At 44.9% G+C, this 18,521-nt stretch overlaps 1 protein-coding gene across 1 annotated transcript in view; it reads left to right on the top strand.

Annotated features, from left to right (window-relative positions):
• LOC124552513 (multiple epidermal growth factor-like domains protein 11) overlaps window positions 1–18,521 on the top strand; it is a 159,153-nt gene that overhangs the window by 28,785 nt on the left and 111,847 nt on the right. The window contains exon 2 of the mRNA XM_047126802.1: window positions 17,268–17,388. Within this exon, the coding sequence (XP_046982758.1) occupies window positions 17,268–17,388 (121 nt within the window). The remainder of the gene's footprint in view (window positions 1–17,267; window positions 17,389–18,521) is intronic.

The following is an 18,521-nucleotide window of genomic DNA, read 5'->3' as shown; positions in this document are numbered from 1 at the left end:
TTTGAACAATTTTTGAACCTAATGTACAGCGAAGATATGCAAATATTTTAATATGTTATTCTAAAAGTAAAACTAAAGAAAAAAGTTCAGATAAACATGCGTCCGCAAATGTTTAGTTACGGACTTACGGCTAATAAAAGACTTTGCCTGAAATTTAGCAACTGCGCAAGGTTAAAGTAAAGCACGATTTCCATTTATTTTGTTGTTATTGGTCTGGTGAATCTATAAAATATGTCCCAGACGTGTATCTGCAGTAGTTACAGAACATCCAGAGAATTTGGTAAATTTTTTAATTTGTTCTTTAAATTGCAGACGATTGCACAAAGTTTTCAACAGAAGTTGCAGAGAATAAATTTTGGAAAAATGATGGTAATAATGTTAACTGAAACTGTCTGAATGTGTCAGATAATCTGCCTTTATTAATACCATAGCACACGTGAATTCATGTTAAACCAGAACAAACGAACCTCAGTGTTAAGGAAGTTGCACAGTGTACATACAATTTCACAATACAGCACAGTAACTGATCAAAACTTGTTTCCATCGAGTTATTATGGAGCCTAGCTAGAGAACCTGTCTGCCGTAACATTCGAAATACGCTAACACTTCGTGCATTCGGGATCCTCCGAGCTGGATAACGTACACGATATTCGTTAACTGCAGCCATAGCATTACCATCACATTTTCCATGAATAAACCTCATATCCGCGTATTCTTCTGTCGTAAATTTGAAAGGCATCCCTATTTCATAAATAATCTACAAACTACAACACTTACTATGTGGTTTCACTTAAATGCACTGTTATTATGTTCATTCACTGAACAATGCAGAAAACTAACTCGTTCAAAAGTTAGGAAGCGACTGAAACAACTAACAGTTGCAAACAATGACCAAAACGTTCGTACATTCTTAATGGAAAGTAAACAGATTTACTTGTATAGTAATCTTTGTTTCTCTTGATATTCTGGGAAACTACTTCAGATACACGTCTGGGACAAGTTTCATTACATTCATGCTCATAAATGAACGATAATGCTGATACATGGTGAAACAACCCTCTGGTGGGCGGTTTGCGCGTTTAAATCACCTCGGGGTATGACCATGCGGTGCATTTGACCTGCGGTCGTCGCACGGTGGCGCTGGCAGCAGTCCACATACGCAGAGGTGTGTTGGTGCATGTTGAGGGTATATAAAGCGCGTTGTAGGATGCTGATAACAATGCAGTCGTTGTCGCAATGCGGAAATGAAGTGCCGCGCGGGATTAGCCGAGCGGTCTAGGCGCTTCAGTCATGGACTGTGCGGCTGGTCCCGGCGGAGGTTCGAGTCCTCCCTCGGGCATGGGTGTGTGTGTGTTTGTCCTTAGGATAATTTACATTAAGTAGTGTGTAAGCTTAGGGACTGATGACCTTAGCAGTTAAGTCCCATAAGATTTCACATACAATCCAATCCAGCAGTTGTGGACTAGCTTGCCTCAGAAGAGGACACAAAGGCTTTGCCACATCATTCTCAACTGAATCGGTCCATGCATCCTGGCCAGAGAGGGTTCATACTGCCTTGTAAATGTGACACTGTATCTTAATCACGGAAGTTGCATCATATACCCTCTCAACTCGTGAAGTTTCCCTTATGGGTGTTTCAGTTTGTTTTTGTCAGACTGTATATTAACAGTATTAGGGAATGAAGAAAGAACGACGGAAAGACTTGTATTATGCCATATTGTTTCTGATCTGAGGCCATAACATCTCACAAAGATAAAGTGCTATCAAAATCGAATTACAAAATTGTTAAGGCTTTCGTGGCCAGTTGTTGACAAACTGCCTATTTGCTTCTGTCTTGGGTTCTTCGGCCGACGTTTGTCTGATGATTTCATTGAGAAGCTAAAGAAACTAAAACTTGCACCAAACAACATCCTGGTCAGCTTTGATGTTGTTTCTTTGTTTACGAAAGTGCCACTCAGTGACGCTCTGGAGCACATCGGTTCCATGTTCCCGCTAGACGTCAGAAAGCTCTTCCATGCATGTCTCACTACGAGCTGTTTCACGTGGAATGGTGATTTCTACGAACAGCTGGAAGGCGTTGCCATGGGTAGTCCTCTTAGTCCAGTGGTGGCCAACCTCTTCATGGAACATTTCGAAGCACAGGCACTGGACTCTAAGGTGTGGTACAGGTACGTCGATGATACTTTCGTGGTGTGGAGCCACGGTGAAGAACAGCTCGGTGAATTCCTGAGACACTTGAACAGCCTCCATGCCAACATAACATTTACCATGGAAGTAGAAAAGGACAAGAAACTGCCATTTCTAGATGTGCTGGTCACAAGGGATGGCGAAAACCTGGGACACAGCGTGTATCGAAAACCGACACACACGGACCGATACCTGCACAAACTGTCAAACCATCACCCGAGCCAGAAAAGAGGCATGATTAGTACGCTCGTAACGCGAATATGTGAGCCGCAACACCTCAAACGCGAAATGCAACATCTGGAAAGTGTTCTGATGAGCAGTGGGCACTCCACAAATTATATTAGAAGTGTAACAGAGCCAACCACTCGGCGAAGTAAGAAGTCAGGAAAAGAAATGTCGGGTACGGCCTTTCTGCCATACATTCCCAGAGTGACGGACAGAATCGGCCGTATATTGCACAAATACGGCGTAAAGACAGTTTTCAAACCGGCAAGGAAGATCAAAGAATGTCTTAGATCGGCAAAGGATAAAAGGGGTGCACTTGCAATGTCGGGAATATACCGCTTACAATGCACATGCGAAAAAGTTTACGTCGGAATGACTGGACGATCATTCAACACCACGATCAAAGAACATAAGCGACATTGCAGGTTGGGGCAGGTGGAGAAATCGGCCGTGGCAGAGTACGCGCTGATTGAGACCGACCATATAATAAAATTCTCCGACACGGAAGTTCTGGCTGTGGAGAAGCACTATCACACCCGCTTGTTTAGAGAAGCAGCACAAATACACAAACACGCGAACAGCTTCAACAAGAAAGAGGAAAGCCTTAAGGTAAACGGATCCTGGCTTCCCGTACTGCAGCGAACGACCGTAGCAGGTAACAAGAGGAGAACCGCACCGGAAATGACCGCGAAGAAGCCCTCGGACGTTGGCGCGCCAGGTACATATAGTCTGCGGCCGCGAGCTGGGCTCCAGTTCACCACCGGCAATGGAGGGTGAAGCTTTGACAATGCCAGCCACTCGTGCTGGCGAAAAGTCAGAAAAACCATCACACGAACGTCAGCCGAAGAACCCGAGACAGAAGCAAATAGGCAGTTTGTCAAAATCGAATTAGTCCTGCAAATGCAATATCAGTAAAAGAGTAAGGAGAAGTCCTATATGTTAATCTTACTTTTCCCTTTCAGATTAGACACCATGTGTATTGAGCAGTAATTAAACTAGTCTGTACTTCCTGTTTATTTAAACTGCTATTTATACAGTGAACAGTCACATTAAAGTGATCACCTGTCAAAATCCTGAATAACCACATTTTGCAGCACAGACCACTGCGTAACGTGCAGGAAGAGAGTCAGTGATTCTGGAAGGTCCCGACAGGGATGTGGGGGTCATGCCGACTCCACTGCCATGCTCTAGGTTTCTCAGTTGAGAATCCATGGCGCGCACAGGCCGATTGAGGTGGTTCCAAGAATGTCGATTGGGATTAAATGCGTGGCCAGGGGAGTGCAGTAAGCTCAATTGTTGTGCTTCAAACCACATGTTGCATCGTCCTGCTGATATGTACCATCGTGCCGAGGCAAAACAAACCCCATGTAGAGGTGGACGTGGCCCCCAAGGATAGGTGCCTAGTTTTGTTGATCCACTGCGCCTACTACAATGACGAGGGCATTCAACAAATACTATGAGAACATTCCCCAGACCCTCTTCCAGCTGGATCCTTACGACGATTGTAACAGAGTGTTTGCTTTCAGACGTCTCACGCTGCAATGGACGCCCAGTTGTGGTACGGGCATGCAAATTCCCATCTTCGTTGCTGATGAAAAGCATTCAGCACACGCACATGAAACAGGCGCCTGCTGTAGAGGCCCATACACAGCTATGTTCGCCGAACACTTGTTGGAAAGGCATTCTTGGCAGCCCCTTGCTTCATCTGGGTGGTCAACAGTTGCACTTTTCGCCCGTGCACATGTCCACAGCCATCTTTCATCCCTGCCATAATTGGATCGTGGTGGATCACAGTTGCCTCAGAGTCAGTTTTGGATAGCGCCATTTTTTCATGCATGAAAAACTTCAACGACAGTGGCATGCGAATAGCTTACTAGCTTTAACGTTTTAGTAATGCCTCCGACCTTGGGCAGAAAGCCAATGATCGTGTCCTTTTGGACGTCAGATAAACCGCTCCATTTCCGCATTACGACGACTGCACCATCGCTAGTGCTATCACCCGTCGTTAGTGAGTGCTTCTTGCACACTCACATCGTACATGGCAGTGGTCACATTAATGTGAGTGGACCGTCTATATTGCTACCAGAAATTGGGAACAGTTGTTTACTTATGGATAAAGTTGTCGCACTGCGCTCAACACAGTGGATTACCAGTGGTACAGATAAATACAGAGCGTCTCAAAATTCGGTAGCAATACATCTCGAATGGAATCCTCATTTAACAAGAAGACAAAAAGTTTATGTCAAAATGGATCTGGAAATACATAGTTACAGATTTATTCGACCTTCAGTTCGTAGGAAGTGCGCAGTACGTCTAACGCCAGCTGGTACACTCTGGTTACGTATCACAGGAAATGTTGAAGGTGACCTCCCTCTGCCAAATTTTAGGCCTCCGTTCGTCGCTTCACTGAACTCTTCACATCATCAAAAATGCCTGGTGTAGTTTGTACTGTCTGAAAGGCTGCCACAATGCGTGCATGGATAGTAAGTTCATCCGCAACAGCAGTTGAATACTGTATGGACTTTACATGGATCCCCACACGTGTACGTTCAGGGGGCTTAAGTGAAGCGAATGGGTGGCCAAGCAACCAGTCCATCTCTGCCTATGCAGTCCTCAGGAAAATATTCATTCAGGTGCCTTCAGGCAGACAGACTAAAATGTGCTGGTCATAATCCTGTATGAAATACTGTTTTCTACAGTCTTCTAAACACTCGGGCAACGCAGCACGCAAGAAGTGTGTGTAGCTCTGTCCAGTAAGTCTCCCTGGAGAACGTAGGGTCCCGACAAGCAATCACCAACAAATCCAGAATGAGATTTTCATTCTGCAGCGGAGTGTGCGCTGACATGAAATTTCATGGCACATTATAACTGTGTGCCGGACCGAGACTCGAACTCGGGACCTTTGCCTTTCGCGGGCAAGTGCTCTACCAAATGAGCATGACTCGCAGAAGAGCTTCTGTGAAGTTTGGAGGGTAAGAGACGAGGTACTGGCAGAACTGAAGCTGTGAGGACGGGTCGTGAGTCGTGCTTGAGTAGCTCAGTTGGCAGAGCACTTGTCCGCGAAAGGCAAAGGTCCCGAGTTCGAGTCTCGGTCCGGTACACAGTTTTAATCCGCCAGGCATTTTTTAATCGCCAACAAATGCTGCCCAGGTGTTGGTGAGACGGTTGTGTAGAATGTCGCTTCGTCTGAGAATAAAACGACGACTGGGAAATTGCGATCATAACATACTGCTGTAGGAACTACTAGCAGAACCTTACTTTTCGAAGATAATCCGCAGGAGACAAGGCTTGTACACTCGGCAGATCGTCACGCGCGGGTATTCCTCTGCAAGCCTGACCGCCTTGTGCTGAGTCCAGGACATTCCTCCACAACGTTGATCAGATGTTGTCCGACTCCCGCTGCCTGGTGTACGTGTAGAATTACCATATTCACTGATATGGCGACGAATTTCTTCAAATGTCTGTCAGTCTGGTAATCTGCACAATGGGTACCGTTCCTGGTACAGGTGACGTGCCGCCAACGCATTGCCATCTGCCAAACCGAACATATGGTGTCCGTTTCCAGAGCGCAAACCACGGACACGGGAAATTACAAACCGCCCCATACACAACCTTGCCAACGGCTACAGATACGTTTAACATTCCTAGTATCTACATGTGATTTTAGGGCAGGCCACACACCACAATAACCACGGAAATGACGACACTAGATACACTCACGTTCAGAAAAAACAGGATATGTACATTATTATGTTCTGCAGAAATGATTAGAATTTCAGTCACCTCGGTTCAGCATGTGTCCTGTTGCCTATTGCACACCGGCCCTGATAACATGTTCCATGCGTGATGGTATCGATGCGTGTAAGGAGAGAATGGCGTAGTGTGTTACAGCCACCCATGCTGCATTCACCTGGTTCCAAATTTCACCTGTGGTTGTTGTCATTGGACCACAGTGCTTCAACCGTCGTTTCACCACATTTTCGACTGGCGACAAGTCTGGGGAGTGGGCAGGCCAGGGCAAAAGGCTGACATCCTGTGACACCAAGAAGGCACGTGTTTGTGCAGCAACATGTTGTCGTGCATTGTCTTGCTGAAAAATGGCGTCTGGGATGTTGTGCAGAAGGGGCATGGCTACAGGTCGCGGGATGTCATTCACGTAGATCACACTTATCACAATGCCCTGGACACGCAGCAATTGTGATTTGTGGTTGTACCCAATAGCACCTCACACCATAAGGCTTTGAGATGGCGCTGTATGTCTTGTTCGAATGCAGCAACTGCGATGCCACTCTCCCTTCTGTGGCGAACCAAAATGCGGTCGTTATTTTCAATCAAACAGAGCCTTTATTCTTCCGAAAACAGTATCTGTTGCCATTTCTGTCGCCAGTGGCATCGTTCCATACACCATTGCTGTCTGGCATGTTCCTGCAGATTCGCCAAATGGAGGCAGAGAAGTGGACGGCGTGTATTGCACTCTTTGATGCTCTTTTGTTTTTCAGAGCTCGCACCAATATTCCACGCAACTTAAGTTCTCTCAGCAGTTTCCAACTCAGGTGGATGTGGTGGCCATGTTCCCGGAAATTTAACATCCATATGAAATTCTGACTGGAAACTGTAAAAGAGGGTGAACTAGCTTTCCTCGGCGTGTTACTTAAGAGAAGAACGGACAGGTTCCTGGATCACAGTGTAGGGCCTATACAGGATACCCAAGAACACTGACCTGTGTCTCCATGCCTCGAGTCGTCACCGTCCGTAACAAAGAATTTCAGTGCTAAAGACTCTAGTCCATAGAGCACGAACACTTTCAGACAAGGAGTGCCTCACCGAACATTTCAACACTCACGAACAGTGAGGAATCTGTACTCACATCATCAAACTGAAGGGCTGGTGCAGTCAGAATCAAGAACGCTTGAGAAAGAGGCTGGAACTGAGTCCGAGGAAGAGAAGCCAAAAATCTCTTATTCATCTTACGGTGGCTCAGTATCCGGGAAAGATCGGTATGCTCCTACAGAAATATGGTATAGAGTGTATTTTGCTTCCTTCAATTAAGATACAAAGTATTCTTTGTAATATTCAAAGAGTTTTGTACTGCTTTGTACACAACGGTGAGGAGAGGTGGGCTGCAGAGTAGTGGTGCAGCTGTCACCACAGGGAAGCTGGACAGGAGCAGAAACGATTACGGAACACGTAAACACAAGTACTGTGAAGTAACTTTACAAGAGAACAAACAGCAATAAAGTCTGGCTACTACAAGAAGCAAACTAATGGGCATTATGCAGTGTGATCCGCTCCTAATGCCAAAGGCTGACCACGGCTAAAGACTGTCAAAAATTGAAAGTGGGGACTGTGTAGGTGGCGCCGGCCATCTTATATTGCGGCGCCAGAGAGCGCTCGTAGTCGATGCCGCTTGAAACCGTGGCTCAGCAGGTGCGCATTATGGGCTCCGCCGAGACCCTGCGTATGTCAGCGTATGTCGGAAACGTGCGTTTCTGTTGCGAACTTTGAGACGCTGATGTGCGTGATATCGGCCTGTGATATCACGCCGGCCAGTGTGGCCGAGCGGTTCTAGGCGCTTCAGTCGGGAAGCGCGCGTCCGCTGCGGTCGCAGGTTCGAATCCTGCCTCGGGCATGGATATGCGTGATGTTAGGTGTAAGTAGTTCTAAGTTATAGGGGACTGATGATCTCAGATGTTAAGTCTCATAGTGCTCAGAGCCATTTTTTTGTGATATCACAAAAGATGACCTACACTATGTGATCGAAAGTATCCGGACACCTGGCTGAAAACGAAGTACAAGCACGTAGCGCCCTCCATCGGTAATGCTGGAATTCAATATAATGTTGGCTCACCATTAGCCTTGATGACAGCTTCCACTCAGTTCAATCAGGTGCTGGAAGGTTTCGTGGGGAATGGCAGCCCATTCTTCACGAAGTTCTACACTGAGGAGAGGTATGTCGGTCGGTGAGGCCTGGCACGGCGTTCCAAAACATCCCAAAGATCTTCTATAGCATTCAGGTCAGGACTCCGTGCAGGCCAGTCCATTACAGGGATGTTATTGTCGTGTAACCACTCCGCCACGGGTCGTGCATTACGAGCAGCTGCTCGATAATGTTGAAAGATGCAATCGCCACCCTCGAATTGCTCTTCAACAGTGGGAAGCAAGAAGGTGCTTAAAACAGCAATGTAGGGCTGTGCAGTGATAGAGCCACGCAAAACAACAAGGGGTGCAGCCCCCTCCATGAAAAATACGACCACACCATAACACTACGGCCTCCAAATTTCACTGTTGGCACAACACACGCTGGTAGATGACGTACACCGGGCATTCGCCATACCCACATCCTGCCATCGGATCACCACATTGAGTACCGTGATTTGTCACTCCAAACAACGTTTTTCCACTGTTCAATCGTCCAATGTTTACAGCAAGCGAGGCACCATTTGACATTTACCAGCGTGATGTGTGCCTTGTAAGCAGCCGCTCGACCATGAAATCCAAGTTTTCTCACCTCCCACCTACCCGTCATAGTGCTTGCATTGGATCCTGGTGCACTTTGGAACTCCAGTGTGACGGCCTGGGTAGATGTCTGCCTGTTACTCACTGTCGGCGGTCGAGGTCGGCCTGTACGCTTTTGTGCTGTACGTGTCCCTTCACGTTTCCACTCCAGTATCACATCGGAAACAGTGAGCCTAGGGATGTTTAGGATTGTGGAAATCTCACGTGCAGATGTATGATACAAGTGACACCCAATCACCTGACCACGTTCGAAGTCCGTGAGTTCCGCGGAGCGCCCCATTTTTCTCTCTCATGATGTCTAATGACTACTGAAGTCGCTGATATGGAGTACCTGGCAGTAGGTGGCGGGTGTCCGGATACTTTTGAGCACATGGTGTATGTGTTGCTCAAACCTACCGTTAACAAATCTAGCAGCCCGTCTCTGAATTGCTTCGATGTCTTCCAGTATCGGAATTGATGTTGCCACGTGTAGCGCATTATTCGACGTGGTATGGACTCACCAAGTCATTGGTAGTCCCCTGCAGAAATATTGAGCAATGCTGCCTCTAAAGTCGTCTGTAATTGTGAAAGTGTTGCCGGTGCAGGACATTATGTCCCATAAATGTTCGATAGGATTCATGTTGGGCGATACAGGTCACCAAACTATTCACTCAAACTGTCCAGAATGCTCTTCAAACCAATCGCGAACAATTGTGGACCTGTGATGTGATGCATTGTCATCCACAAAAACTCCATCGGGTACATGAAGTCCATGAATGGCTGTAAATGATCTACAAGCAGTACATGAAGGTAGTATCTGTTTACGAATGAAATGATAATTAAATCGACACCCTAGGTGCAAACGGGCGTTCATACACAACACTGGGGACATGTTGAAAATGTGTGCCCCGACGGGGACTCGAACCCGGGATCTCCTGTTTACATGTCAGACGCTCTATCCATCTGAGCCAATTTTCCATGCACCCTGTAAACCTGCATGGTAAGAAGATTGCAGAACTGCATTCATACTAATGGTCATGACTTCGAACACCTTCTGCAAATGGACGTTCATGCCACCTTTGTGACCTTCATTGACCTTCGAAGACCTTACTATTACGCATAGTTGGATTCGTCTCGATAGCGGCTATCAGAAAATAAGTATCAATCTATAGCATCTCATTTAAAAAAACGAAGTTGACCATCTCTCTGATGCGACCCCACCTAGCAACAAAAAACCAACGTAATATTATGGCCCCCTTTGTCCCATGCAACATTTTTGCAACAAACTTTTCAGCTACTGTCATACTTTCGGAGTTATTCTAGGTGGAAATAGTGAATGATTCACCCTGTATAAAGTGTGTCAGGGGCTGGAGGGGACGCGGAAAACTGTGGAGTAATTGCCGTAATGCGGGAAAAGAGCGATTTATCTGGTGTTAAAATGGGTATGATCATTGGTTTTGGGGCTAAGGATGGAAGCATTTCCGAAACGCTTAAGTTTGTAAACTGTTCGCATACAACTATGGTTAAAGGATACGGTGCACGGAAAATTGGCGACATCCAAACCCGGCGCCCAGATAACTGTGGAGCATGACGAACCATAGAGGTCAGGGGTGAACGATCGCTGCAGAGATATGTACAGGAGAATACACATGCATTTGTCAAACATCTGACCAGCCAGGTGAATGATGGGGCTACGAACAGAGTCCCCCCCCCCCCCCCTCAACTGTCCCCCCCTCCTTAACAGAGTCCCCCCCTCAACAGAGTCCCCCCCTCAACAGTGTCCCCCCCTCAACAGAGTCCCCCCTCAACAGAGTCCCCCCCCTCAACAGAGTCCCCCCCTCAACAGTGTCTTCTGGTCAGCAAATGTTGCTGTGTATGGGCCATGGGAGCAAGAGAACTGTGAAGCATGACAAACCAGAGATGTCAGGGGTGAATGATGGCTGCAGAGATGTATACAGGAGAACACACATGCATTTGTCGAACATGTGACCAGCCAGGTGAACGATGGGGCTACCAACAGAGTCCCCTCAGCAGAGTCCCCTCAACAGTCCCCTCAACAGAGTCCCCTCGACTACTAATGATGGAATTTGCATGCAGCTGGACATCCACTGAGTGGCGACAGGTGGCCTTTTCACATGACTCACGTTTCATGCTCTATTAGAGAACATGGCCGTTGGCGTGTGCAACGTAAAATGTCTGGAAGCAAACACCCTACAACAATCTTCAGGAGGGTCCAGGGCAGAGGAGTGGGTGTTGTGGTCTGCAGAATGTTCTTGTGGTATTCTGTGGATGATCTTGTCACTCTAGAACGCGCAATGGATCCAAACAAGTATGAATCTATCCTCGTGGGACAATGTCCACGCCTACATGCAATTTATTTCTCCTTGACATAGTGGCATCTACCAGTAGGCCAATGCAATGTGTCATGCAGCTCGCAGAGCTGGATTTAAACCTGACCCAGAATTAGTGCGAACACCTTAATCAGGCTGTTAGCGCCATGGACCCTTAACAGAGGAACCTACCACAGCTGACCATGGCGCCATGGCTCCACATAAGTATCGTACCTGCCAGAACCTGACTGACACTATTCCTGCACCTCTCACTGCGGCCTGCGCTGTGCAACAGGTGGCCACCTTAACGTAACTGGACAGTGTACCACTTAGTGTGCAGATAATGACAGCATTTTAAACTTTTAAATTCAGTAACTAATTATGCGATGCACTGAGAATTGTCCTCGAAAGCTCACGTTACCCTTGTACATCCCTCTTTCCAATCTGATCATCCTCATTTCTCGGTGCTCTTAGCCGCTTTAGTCACCTTAAGGGGAGTTAGAACGGAATTTTTTTTCACATTTTCGGATTATTATCTCATTTTAAAATTTTCAATTTTTTATAAACTCACATGAGAAGTATTTTATTTTATTTTTTAAAATATAATCTACACCAGGTTTAATAAGCCACTGCTGCAAAACACTAACACGACTTCTTTACAGACTAATGGAAAAATTGGTAGAAGCCAACCTTAGGGAAGATCAGTTTGGACACCATAGAAAAGTTGGAACACTTGAGCCAAAACTGACCTTACGACTTATCTCAGAAAATAGATCAAGGAGAGGCAAACTTACGTTTCTAACATTTGTAGACTTAGAGAAAGGGTTTGACAATGTTGACCGGAATACTCTCTTTCAAGTTCTCAAGGTGGCAGGGGTAAAATAAAGCGAGCGAAAGGCTATTTACAATTTGTACAGAAACGAGATGGCAGTTGTAAGAGTCGAGGGGTATGAAAGGGAAGCAGTGGTTGGGAAGGGAGTGAGACAGGGTTGTAGCCTCTTCCCGATGTTATTCAATCTGTATATTGAGCAAGCAGTAAAGGAAACAAAAGAAAAATTCGGAGTAGGTATTAAAATCCACGGAGAAGAAATAAAAACTTTGAGGTTCGCCTATGACACTGTAATTCTGTCAGAGACAGCAATGGACTTGTAAGAGCAGTTGAACGGAATGGACAGTGTCTTGAAAGGAGGATATAAGATGAACATCAACAAAAGCAAAACAAGGATAATGGAATGCAGTCGCATTAAGTCGGGTGATGCTGAGGGAATTAGATTGGGAAATGAGACACTTAAAGTAGTAAAAGAGTTTTGCTATTTGGGGAGCAAAATAACTGATGATGGTCGAAGTAGAGAGGATATAAAATGTAGACTGGCAATGGCAAGGAAAGCGTTTCTGAAGAAGAGAAATTTGTTAACATCGAGTATAGATTTAAGTGTCAGGAAGTCGTTTCTGAAAGTATTTGTATGGAGTGTAGCCATGTATGGAAGTGAAACGTGGACGATAAATAGTTTAGACAAGAAGAGAATAGAAGCTTTCGAAATGTGGTGCTACAGAAGAATGCTGAAGATTAGATGGGTTGATCACACAACTAATGAGGAGGTATTGAACAGAATTGGGGAGAAGAGGAGTTTGTGGCACAACTTGACTAGAAGAAGGTATCGGTTGGTAGGACATGTTCTGAGACATCGAGGGATCACCAATTTAGTATTGGAGGGCAGCGTGGAGGGTAAAAATCGTAGAGGGAGACCAAGAGATGAATACACTATGCAGATTCAGAAGGATGTAGGCTGCAGTAGGTACTGGGAGATGAAGAAGCTTGCACAGGATAGAGTAGCATGGAGAGCTGCATCAAACCAGTCTCAGGAGTGAAGACAACAACAATAACAACAACAACAACCAGTTGAAAATGTTACAATTTTTACATACATTATGTCAGGATCTAAGAAATCGGTAACTTTTTTATATAGAAGGCTGCGGATTTGTGTGTTATAAAGGCCATGCCCAGAAGAAGATGGGCACCAGGTTGAGGAAGTTGAAACAAAGTTTGAGATACAAGAAACTTTGATGATAAAACCGTAAGAGGCAGGCTGACAGTTAGAAATAATACTGAGGACACATTGAAAATGAAGGAAGCATTATGGGCTACCTTCTTCCACTGACTGTCGACTGATGGAAAACCAGCACACCACCTTTACCGTCCTGTACATGGTTCATGGTACAACTACCGCAATGCCCAGTACTCAAACAGTTCATACAGCCATAAACATTCCATCCCAGCAGCAGTCATGGATGTCATAAAACCTATTTACAGAGACTTGGCAAATCCTGAGTTACTGAAGAAGTGTCTGCATGGTCACACTCAAAATTACAATAAGTCGTTCAATAGTCTTATTTGGACTAGATGACCAAAAAATGTTTTTGTTGGAATGAAGATACTAAAGTGAGGGTTAGTGATGCTGTTATAGGTTTTAATGATGGCAACACTGGTAGGGTGAAAGTGCTAATGCATACGGGAATTAATCCCGGAGCAGACAGCACCAGAGAACTTGAACGGATGGACAAGGTTCGCATTGATAAAGCAGAGTATACAGCACAGTTGTCAACTAAGGACTCCAGAAAGAAGAAAAAATAAAAAATATAAGCATATATTGAGTTACAGTCTTTTGAAACTTCAGAAGCCGTTCCTGAAAATTTACGTTTTCTGTTGCATTTTCCCCTAAATCTCAGAAACTACTTCGAGTAGAGCATTAAAATTTTCAGGGAGTAATAACATATATATCCTGATTCTACTGAACTAAAAGAAGAATATGATGTTATGCATAATTAAAATTATTTAGGATAACGTACAAAAATGTACACAAAATTTTAAATTAAAAAATTGTGTTTCTGAGAGCAGCGGCTGAAATGCAATTATTGTAGTTCATTAGACTCAGAACGTACAGTTTAATGTCCTGTAAAAGTTTCACATCAATGGCTACAGCGGTTGCTGAAATGCAGGGAAGCCAAGTCACTAATTTAACATTGTCGGGATAGGGCATTCCAGCTCCCCTTACATTAATTTTCCGCACAACTCGCTGTATCAAAAAACATCTATTTTATAAAACTTCCTGGCAGATTAAAACTGTGTGCTTGACCGAGACTCGAACTCGGGATCTTTGCCTTTGGCGGGCAAGTGCTCTACCATCATTTTTGTTTTGTTTTTTGTTTATTGTTTTCGTTGTATTTGTTCGGTGCGGGTGTCCCAGGACACCCGTTCAAGTTCACTGTTGAGCCGTTGACTCAATTTTTTTTATTACAGAGAACAGCTAACCCTCTGACCGTACACGCTGAGCTATCGTGCCGGCTATCATCTGAGCTACCGAAGCACGACTCACGCCCAGTCCTCACAGCTTTACTTCTGCCAGTACCTCGTCTCCTACCTTCCAAACTTTACAGAAGCTCCTCTCCCCGGGCTGTGGCTAAGCCACGTCTCCGCAATATCCTTTCAGCAGTGCTAGTTCTGCAAGGTTCGTAGGGGAACTTCTGAAAAGTTTGGAAAGTAGGAGACGAGATACTGGCAGAAGTAAAGCTGTGAGGACAGGGCGTGAGTCGTGCTTGGGTAGCTCAGATGGTAGAACACTTGCCTGCGAAAGGCGAAGGTCCCGAGTTCGAGTCTCGGTACGGCACACAGTTTTAATCGGCTAGGAAGTTTCATATCAGCACACACTCCGCTGCAAAGTGAAAATCTCATTCTGGTTCTATGTTATAGACCATACAAATTATTGTATCTGTCACCATGGTAACTGTTAATAATATGTCCATTATTATTATTATGTTATTATTGTTAATATTATTAGTATATTGTTAGCATTATTATTGCCACTATTAGCGGCTGCAGCTGCAGCATTACAACCGATGCCAGTGTTAACTTTGTTAGTTCATAGTATCATCTACTCATACTGACACTTCCGACACTCGAATAGTTTTAATGCCTGCTGTCATATTAAAATTGTTATTTCTTAGGTAAGTATGACATAAAACAAGTAATGTGTGTGTGTGTGTGTGTGTGTGTGTGTGTGTGTGTGTGTGTGTGTGTGTGTGAAACCCTGCCCGATGTAAGACAGGGTCTGATGGCACTAACCAAACCAGGTTAAATAAATAAATGAGAATTGGAAGCCTTTATATGGGTAATCTTGCGTTCAGGGTTCCAGGACAGTTACTTGGTAATACGCATAACATTGTATTCATTTTTTTGAAGTCTGGCTTCCAGTATCAAGCGTAGTGTCGGAACTGCCTCTCTCGTGTCCTTACCTATGCAAAAGCCAAGATCTAACAGATCCTCAACTCTTTCATCTGTGCTTCATTCAGAGCTGTCCAGCTGACTGTACGAGAGCTCCCTTCAGCTCTCTGCGCATTTCTTCGCCTCTCTTCGTTCATCTCTCTGCCGCGTGGTTCCACGCCAACAGCGCAGTTCTGAAATGCACTGTGCGAGCACGACGTGTTTCGTGTTGACGCACCTTTAGAAAAACTGCAGGCCGCTGTGGGCGAGCGGTTCTAGGCGCTTCAGTCCGGAACCGCGCTGCTGCTACGGTCGCAGGTTCGAATCCTACCTCGGGCATGGATGTGTGTGATGCCCTTAGGTTAGTTAGGTTTAAGTAGTTCTAAGTCTAGGGGACTGATGACCTCAGATGTTAAGTCCCGTAGTGCTTAGAGCCATTTTTTTATTTTTGTTTATTTATTGTTCCGTGGGACCTAATTAAGGAGAAGTCTCCATCGTCATGGAACGAGTCAATACATGAAATTATAACACGATAGTAGAAACAGATAAAATGAAATATAAGTAACATATTTAGGCGACAATTCGTGGTTTAAATAAAGAAAATCAACAATGTAACATTGGAAATTGCTTAATTTTCAGCTCTTCCAGGAGATCCTCGACAGAATAGAAGATGTGAGCCGTGAGGAAACTCTTCAGTTTACACTTAAAAGTGTTTGGGCTACTGCTAAGATTTTTGAGTTCTTGTGGCAGCTTATCGAAAATGGATGCAGCAGAATAGTGCACTCCTTTCTGCACAAGAGTCAAGGAAGTGCATTCCACATGCAGATTTGATTTCTGCCTAGTATTAATTGAGTGAAAGCTGCTAACTCTTGGGAATAAGCTAATATCGCTAACAACAAACGCCATTAAAGAAAATATATACTGTGAGGGCAATGTCAAAATTCCCAGACTATTAAGTAGGGGTCCCCAAGAGGTTCTCGAATTTACACCACACAGCTCGAACAGCCCGTTTTTGAGCCAAAAATATCCTTTTTGAATCAGAAGAATTACCCCAAAAAATAATACCATATGACATAAGCGTGTGAAAATATGCGTAGTAGACTAATTTTCGTGTTGAATATCAGTTATTTTAGATACTGTTCTAATGGTAAATAAAGCTGCATTTAGTTTCTGAACAAGATCCTGAACATGGGCTTTCCACAACAGCTTACTATCTATCCGAACGCCTAGGAACTTGAACTGTTCCGTCTCGCTTATAATATGCCCATTCTGTCGGATCAAAATATCGGTTCTTGTTGAATTGTGAGTTAGAAACTGTAAAAACTGAGTGTTACTGTGATTTAGCATCAAATTATTTTCCACAAGCCACAAATTTATTTCATGAACTACATTATTTAATACTGTTTGAATATTACACACAAGATCCTTCACTACCAAGCTGGTGTCATCAGCAAACAGAAATATTTTTGACTCACGTGTAAACTAGAAGGCATATCATTTCTATAAATAAGAAACAGCAGAGGCCCCAGCACCGACCCTTGGGGAACGCCCCACTTAATAGTGCCCCATTGGGACTGAACATCAGTACCACTCTCAATATTTCGGAGAATTACCTTCTGCTTTCCGTTCTTAAAGTAAGAGGCGAACCAATTGTAAGCTACTCCCCTTACTCCATAATGGTCCAACTTCTGCAGCAATATTTTGTCGTCAACACAGTCAAAAGCCTTTCTTAAATCAAGAACCATTTTTTGAGAAAAACTGTGATGTTGCAGGTTCACAGAGACTGCTTTCGATGTGGAGTACAGGCCAATCATCCGCACCTCCTATACACTCTGCTGGAGCGGGAGATGCAGCAAGAACCGCGTCTTCTGGGAGACTGTCAAGACCTCGAAGGTGAGTCGGTCCACCGATCACACAGCACGGTGACCTCCTTTCAAGACCATCCATCTGCCTCGTTTCGCGTGATTCAGATGCCGCTGCTTCGGAGTTCGTGTTACTCACGCGCTGTATTTGGAATAAGCACTTAAGTTTGGTAGTAGAGAAAGCGACTGGTCGAACGCAGTTCTTTGGGAGAATTTCACACAAGTGTAACTCATCTCTGGAGAAGGTCACATACACAGCACTAATGAGAGCCACTGCAATATTCTTAGTCCCGACTAGGTCGGATTACAGGATGACGTCGAAGCAATTCAGATGAACCCTCTGCCAGGCACTTAAATGTGATTTGCAGAGTATGCATGTAGATGTAGAAAGGCTGCTAGGTCTACTAACGGTAGGTCCAGTCACCACATGAGTAAGCTGGAACTTCTGTAGCCGGCCGCGGTGGCCGTGCGGTTGTAGGCACTACAGTCTGGAGCCGAGCGACCACTACGGTCGCAGGTTCGAATCCTGCCTCGGATGTGTGTGATGTCCTTAGGTTGGTTAGGTTTAATTAGTTCTAAGTTCTAGGCGACTGATGACCTTAGAAGTTAAGTCGCATAGTGCTCAGAGCCATTTGAACCATTATTGAACTTCTGTACCTTGGAAATTGATAAAGATGTAAAGAAAATTTTCAAGGTAGTTCCAGATAGGGATATTAGGTATATATCGGAAAAAAATTAAGCCAATTTGCGGCGCATAGCCGTCTTGGTATCCGCGGCTACAGGTTTCGTCCGAAGCCGAAAAAAAAGAAAAGGTGAAAAATGCTTTTTTGGGGGTTTTCTGAGGAACAGCCCATGAATTTACGCAAATACATCATTCATTTGGTCGTGCGGTAGCGTTATCGCTTCCCGCGCCCGGGTTCCCGGGTTCGATTCCCGGCGGGGTCAGGGATTTTCTCTGCCTCGTGATGACTGGGTGTTGTGTGATGTCCTTAGGTTAGTTAGGTTTAAGTAGTTCTAAGTTCTAGGAGACTGATGACCATAAATGTTAAGTCCCATAGTGCTCAGAGCCATTTGAACCATCATTCATTCTGTTTTGTCCTCGTCACCACTATTGAATTCTACGATAGGAATCAAGGAAGAGGGTGTTGTTTGGTGGCCAGTATC

The sequence above is a fragment of the Schistocerca americana genome, chromosome 10 (genome assembly GCF_021461395.2).
Source record: "Schistocerca americana isolate TAMUIC-IGC-003095 chromosome 10, iqSchAmer2.1, whole genome shotgun sequence".
NCBI classification, from domain to species: domain Eukaryota; kingdom Metazoa; phylum Arthropoda; class Insecta; order Orthoptera; family Acrididae; genus Schistocerca; species Schistocerca americana.
This window is presented reverse-complemented; position numbering and strand designations above follow the sequence as displayed.